At 39.7% G+C, this 7,170-nt stretch overlaps 1 protein-coding gene across 1 annotated transcript in view; it reads left to right on the plus strand.

Moving 5' to 3' along the window:
- Window positions 1–2,472, plus strand: part of SOS1 (SOS Ras/Rac guanine nucleotide exchange factor 1) — a 37,068-nt gene extending 34,596 nt beyond the window's left edge. The window contains exon 22 of the mRNA XM_053383497.1: window positions 895–2,472. Within this exon, the coding sequence (XP_053239472.1) occupies window positions 895–1,389 (495 nt within the window). The 3' untranslated portion in view covers window positions 1,390–2,472. The remainder of the gene's footprint in view (window positions 1–894) is intronic.
- Window positions 2,473–7,170: the final 4,698 nt, after the last annotated feature.

Below are 7,170 nucleotides of genomic sequence, written 5' to 3' on the forward strand. Positions count from 1 at the left end.
GTTAGCCGCTTTGAGACTCCTTAAAGGGAGTGAAAGGCAGGATATCAAATCCAAACTCCTCTTCTTCTTCTAAAGGGCTCCCATCTCCTGTGCTGGATCTCCTACCTATCTAACCCGATTCTGTTTCCTCTTCCCATCTCTTGCTTCTGGAAGAGATGTGGGCAATAGAGAAGAGTCTGACAACCCTCTCCTATTTCCCCCTCCCCCCTCACACACACCCCTTCTCCTTTATATGGGCATCCAGCTTTTGTCCTCTGTTGGAATCTTGTTGTAGGAGCACTCCTAGAAGGAAGATGAAATGAAAGCCTTTAGACCAGAGGTAGCTAAACCCTTCTGGCCAGAAGGCCACATTCATCCTCTAGGGGCCACATGCCAGCAGTGCAGCTGGCCATCCCACACTCTCTTGTGCATACTCTCACAGGCAGGCAGGTTGGCACCTAGCCCCTCCTCTTCCATGCCGATTAGCTGAGGACTAGGTGTCATTGCCCCCGTTGCTCAAATGATCATTCCAGAGAGAAATTTGAAGGGGTGGGCAGTTGTCTCCTCCATCACAGCACTGCGCTTTGCACACCCAACTTTTTCCTTTTGCTGCTGCTACCAAAATTGGTAGGTTCTTTTGGGTAGTAGATAATGTCTACAACCCAAGGATTGGCCATTCCTGCTTTGGGCTTGCTCTAATCCTTTGAAGATAATTCATATTAGACATGCTGTGTGGGTTCTTTCTACTCTGAAAGAGAACAACCTGAATTGGGTAACTCTCTCAACTCACCTCTGCAGGTGGAATTAGTCCAAAGTGTCTTCGCCCTCTTTTGCGAGGTACCGTCTTGGCATATTTGTTCCCCAGTGCAACATTGAGGTCTTTGAATTATGTCCTAACAAATCTTTATATTTCAGATTTCTTCTGCACATCTGGACAGCCCACCAGCAATCCCTCCTCGGCAGCCGACATCAAAAATCTATTCACCGAGATACTCGGTGCCAGACAGGACCTCCATCTCTGACCCCCCAGAAAGCCCACCTGTATTGCCACCTCGAGAACCTGTACGAACTCCTGATGTTTTCTCTAGTTCACCTCTCCATCTCCAGCCACCACCCTTAGGCAGAAAAAGTGAACTGGGCAACACTTTCTTTCCCAACAGTCCTTCTCCATTTACTCCGCCTCCCCCCCAGACGCCTTCTCCTCACGTTGTCCGGAGGCATTTGCCATCACCTCCTTTGATACCCCAAGATACGGACCTCCATTCTGTTGCTGGGCCACCTGTTCCTCCTCGGCAAAGCACTTCTCAACATATCCCAAAGCTTCCTCCAAAAACTTACAAAAGGGAGCCCCCGCATCCATTGATGCATCGTGATGGACCCCCTTTGCTGGAGAACGCCCACTCCACCTGAATTCTCCCTTGTGCTCGAGAGAGAAGGCTTTCCCTGGTGCCATGTCTGTTGCTGGCAATAGATGCACTGTACCTTGTGGGCACCAAGGAGTTGAGCTGTGTTGCTCCTAACACTAAAGACTCTACGTTTGATATTTGGTGTACAAGAAGAAGAAGAAAGAATCTTAATAACAGGCCCCTTATCGTGAATAAACTGTTGCTGTTTGTTAGTATAGTATGCAGGGCCCTGTTCTAAAGTCAGTGGACACCTGAATGTACCAGAAATCAGATTTGCAGATCTCTTTGGGCCAATAAGCAGACATTGTGCTTTGTGTAACGTCCTGTGAGGGATAAAATGCATAGTCCTGTATTCATCTGTCCACCATGATGTAAGTTCTTGGAGTAAAAATATTATGCACTTTTTAAAAAAAGAATCTCAAACAGGGAACTTGATAGGCTTCTTAATTTTCTTTTGTTTTATTCCCTGCTTTCAAATCATGAACTGGACTGTGAGGAAGATCTGTGGTACTGAACTGAACCAACATAGAGCTAAGACATAGCACCGTACTGCAGTCCTGTTTACAAACTGTTACTAGTAAATACATGGGTACCTAGGCTTCACCAAAGAGGTACTTTCCTCCTCCTTTATGAATATTATGGTGCCAGTTCAAAAAGAATTTTTTGCCAGTAAACAGAATGCCTAACTTTTAACCGCCTTTAAACAAATGAGATTTAAGTCTTATATGAATGACACCAATGATGCAAACTGCAAAACAATGCTATTGTCAGAGTTGAATCTGTTTCTCCATTTAGAAGACTGTTAAATCTAGACTAGGTTAGGTCTTCATTTTAAGGTTTACTGATAACCCACTTAATGGCTGGTAGTGCAACATCTTTGAGACTATGCCATGAAAATGCAAAAGATGATCCGCTGGCCATATTCCCTAGTTATCACCATGTTTTAACTAGCAGTAGGTAGATGAATAATCAGCACCCATAGAATTGCCTTGTAGTTGCATAAATAAATCATATGTATATAGTGAATGTTGCATAAATATACTTGCAAATTGTTTTTAATTTAATTGAAATAAAGATACAGATATTTTGTCTGGCTGACATATATTAAATTATTGCATTTCTAAATGTACATTTCAGTTTAAAGCACTGAGGAGGAGACACATGCTGTGGTACACACCTCTCTTTCTTGCTCATTGTTTTAGTCTGTAAAGAAAAAATTTAGAAGAAATCCAAGGTTTGGCATGTGAAATAAATGTGTGTTAGGGGTGATTTGGAAGTAAACATCTGTGTGCTTAACATGGATCTCAAGTATATAATACAGTTCAGAATTCCAAACTCTGTTTAACTTCTTAAACCTTGAAACTGATCTTGACCGTGTCAGAAATGTTTGAAAGAAAATAATCTACATGAATATTTTGCCTTGGATTATCCATAGACCTGTGAATTGCGCTTCTGATTCTTGTACTGTGATAGTAATGCATGCCACTTATTGAAGATATTTTAATCCTTTCTACTACACTAGGACTTGTGAATGGTGCAGTATTGTATCCTTAGTTGCTAAGACTCTTATAGGATGTTTTCTCCTTGGCAAAACCAAAATACATTTCGGTAATCTAGAAAGCCATGTCACTGGAACAGTGATGGTAGAGGACCGTATCACCATGAAAGCCTACTGTTCTAAGACACTTCTACAGCATTATGTAGTGTGGTCTTTGCATTTCAGGAAAACGTTCATTTAACCTGCATTAAATGGATCCTTCTTAACATGTACGATATGCAGAAACAAAAGGGCATTCTGAGATAAAAATTTGTATAATGCTAGCCTATGACAAGTGTTAAGTTGAGCCCAGCTGAGGGTTAGAGATACTTTAAAATGACTGAACTTGCTAAGGGAAAGCTGAGAAACTGCTCCTTACTTAAATACATTTTTTGTCTTGTAACACTAAAGGTAGTGGTAATGCTCCTGTCCATAAGAACTTTAAAATACTGCAGATGATATTACGCCCACCTGAGCCAACTAGGAAAAACACTCTAATGTTGTTTCTCCAGGCTCTGCCTACAGAGTGAAAGTTCCCTAATCAATCCACTCCAGAAGAAAGTGGGAGCAGGATTATAGTTTGATAAATCCATTTAGCATTTGCAAGCAGCAACGTTTTGTACAGATCTGTCTTATTCTTGTTTTGAGTGGGAAAATGATGTTCACTTAATATTTCCAGAGGCCCCTTAGTTGCTAAGATTATCATGCTTGATACAACCCAGATACTTTGATAATTAAGCAGTATACAAACAGTTTAAATAAATAAAATACTTAATCCAAGAAAGAATTGGCTTAAGCCAGTTAAGAGAAACTAAGTCATTTGTTCCATTGAGGCTATCTGTCAGCTTCATGGTCTCTTATGGTAGCTGAAGTAAAATATTTAGGTCAGCAGAACTTATAAAAAGTGCAAATTTTAAATCTGTGTGTGCAAAATTTCCCCAAATCCCCTGAAGCGGATGTTGTACATTTGCAAAGTGTGTGTAGTTCTTCAGGCCTCTTGTTTAACATAATCGACTTTCATTGTGTTAAATGTGCTGTGTTTTTAAGCACTGAAAATGTTTGATTAGAATTACTTTGTGCTCACCCAAAACATCTGTTATACAGTTCATAGAATCATAGAATTTTAGAGTTGGAAGGGATCCTGAGGGTCATCTAGACCACCCCCTGCAATGCCCAATGTGGGGCTCAAACCCACAAACCCTGACATTAAGAGTCTCATGATTTTACCAACTGAGCTATCCCACCTTTTGATGTTTTACAAGAAGTGGCGAGCTTTTTCAGAAGTAAACTTCACTGCATATTTCAAAATCCATCCCAATGAGTTGCTAGAATATTCCCCATAAAAAACTACTTTGTATAATTTTAGTACGTCAATCAAGAGTTTGGAAAGTCACAAAGTAGGAAAGGAAATAAACTTTTTGGGGTCAAATATTTGTGTATGCAGACTTCTGACTTACATAGAACTCTTCACCAGACCATCTAAAACACTATTTTTCAATATCTGTTTGTATAGGAGTATAAACCCCATAGAAATGATGTTACATAACTGAACATCAGGAAGAATGGAGAGGTATCCAAGTACTGGTTATATAGAACCAAGTGGTTGACATACAGTTCACCCAGACTTGGAAATAAAAATTTGTTCCTCTAGCAAATTGGCTATTAGAGGTTGATAGTAAACTGCCTTTTCACTCTCTGGAAGTAATGTGCCAACTGCAGTATAATAAATAAAGTGAGAGGGAAATCTTGAGAGCCTGTAAGCAGGAAGTTGATGCCCATGTTTTGACCTTGCCATGCTACAGAGTGGGATTTTTTTCATTTTGCCATGTCTTGCTGCTGCTTGCTGTCATACACACACGCGCCTGTAAGTTGCTCAAATTTAACTCATGGGTTGGTTGGTTTTTCCATTTTAAACTCTACCTTAGAATTTGAGTAGGTTTGCAAATTAGTCGTGTCTGCTACATTTAAAATTGACTGAGATCCAAATCGGCATGCACATACCTGGGCTTTTTTAACCATCACCACTCATACCACCGTAGGCACTCCCTCCATTCCCTGAAAAGCCACTCTGTAGGGTGAGATGCAGAATTAGCACCTGTGCCGGGGTGCCTGGAGAATTTTTGGGTGTCTGTTTTTTTAAAAGAATAAGAAGAAGAGGGAAGTAGTCTCTTAAGAAATTCAAAAAAGCATTATTTTGTTCCACCATGACTCCAAATAAAAATTGGCCTCACTGCTATGACAATGGTAGGTGGCACTTAGAGACTAACATCTATTGAAGGTTAGTAGTGTTCAGTGTAGATGGAGCCGTTTGGGGTGGTTTTGATTGGAGCTGGATAAGTTCCTGAATGGTTTTTGTTGGAACGTGTCAGCTTGTCTGAATGTTTTCTCGTCATTGTGTCTTGCCTGCTTGCTGTTCAGTGTACAAAAAAAATGCACAAATTAAATCCTTGCTATTCCCTACATTTTTGGTGGTTGAAAGGGAGGAGCTTGCTGTAATATAAAACCAGTTTTTAATTAACAGTGGGGGAGGGGAGAAATAAACAAGGCAAACTCTTTGGATGTTTTCTCTCTGGTGCAAGAGGTAACTCACATACAGCTGCTGTAAATTGTGCTCTTAAACTGATCAGTGATCACTTCCATACTTATTGAAGAGCTAAATAATTTTTCTCTGCTAATGAAATGTAAATGCAGGCCTATTGCTGATGAAAGGTATTAAGCCAAAAGCACTTGGGTTTTTTGGGATGAATTTTCATGCCTTATTTGCCATTAATTTTGTTACTTTAAAACAAAAAACCTTAAAGTGCATATTTTTTTCTGTCAACTGTGAGCAAATTCCCCTTTTGCCTTTAACAGCAAAACAGTGCATTAAGCAGTCAGTTGCTGCAGAATTGCACATCGAGACCTTTGTAAAACAGTAATGTACCCAGGCGAAAGGGGGGGAAACTTGTGCCAGATGTGTATGCAACTTTCAGTAGCTGCCAAATGTGCCTTTTAAAAAAAATATGGGTTCTTTTTTTCTGAAACACGGTAGATTCTCTTGTTGGTCGCATTTCTTATTTGGCCAATTTAGAAACCAAACTTTCTGTTTCTCTATGTACAGGTTTGTGTTTTTGATGAATTCTAATAATTTGTATATTTAAAACGTATTGCCTTTTGTTTAATGGCATGGATACTTTGCTAAAATGGTTGAGAAGTTATGGCAGTCCAATCCAGCTGCGTTAAGGTTGAAGTGGTGATATCCTAAATTGGCAAATCTTATGGGCCTATGTGTGTACCTAATCATGTCTGTAGGTCAGCTTTGTATGCTATGTCTGCAATGGTATTCAGATTGCATTTAAAGTGAAAATTAATAGTGGCTGTTACTTTTTGGCATTCAAGAGATCTGTTCATAAAAAATAAATAAAAATGCCTTACATATCCTATAAGTGTTTATCCTTGTATATGTAAAAACTTAGGTCTGTGAGCCTGCTGCATTATTTTAATTTTGTTCCGTGTAGTGTTGTCCTATAATGATCAACCACAGTTAAGAGTATCTGGATACCACGCAAAGGTTCAGATGCACTCCTAACACAGGAAGCAAATAAATTTACCACTGCAGAATAATTAAGTGCATAGGATGAGCTAAAGTTATACCATGCTGTGCAAGTATTGACAATGTGGTTGCATTCTTCAGTAGTCTTGCTCCATCTGACCTCCAACTTGTTGCTAAACTGAGTATTTTGCTACATTGCGGTTACAGTAACTATTAATACTTAAACAATTGAGGTTAGATAGTCTGCAGGAAGAATGGATTTTTCTGGACATTTAAGCAATTTCTGCCTGGACACTGTTTTGAACTGCCAAATCTCAGCAATGTCCGGGAAAATTCTGGATGTATGGCAATTCTGGTACCGGTATTTATCTGAAATACTTAAATACTTAACAGTGTCTACATATGGAGATTCCTCCCACCACCACCCCAGTTATGATTTAGTCTCTTGTAGGCAACACAGCAGAAAAAAATTACTTGCAGTTGGTTTTAATAATAGTGGAAGGATAATCCTTTGTACATCCAGTTTCCTGAAATGGCCTGTTTGGTGTTGGACGTGTAAGAAAATACACCTTAGGAATAGCCATTTTCAAATCTAAAGGGTTGTCACATGGATGATGGAGCAAGCTTGTTTTCTCCTGCTCCAAAAGGTGGGATCTGAACTAATGGGTTCAAGCTGCAAGAAAGAAAATTTTGACTTAACATCAGGAAGATGGTAA

Source organism: Podarcis raffonei, chromosome 3, assembly GCF_027172205.1.
Source record: "Podarcis raffonei isolate rPodRaf1 chromosome 3, rPodRaf1.pri, whole genome shotgun sequence".
NCBI lineage: Eukaryota > Metazoa > Chordata > Lepidosauria > Squamata > Lacertidae > Podarcis > Podarcis raffonei.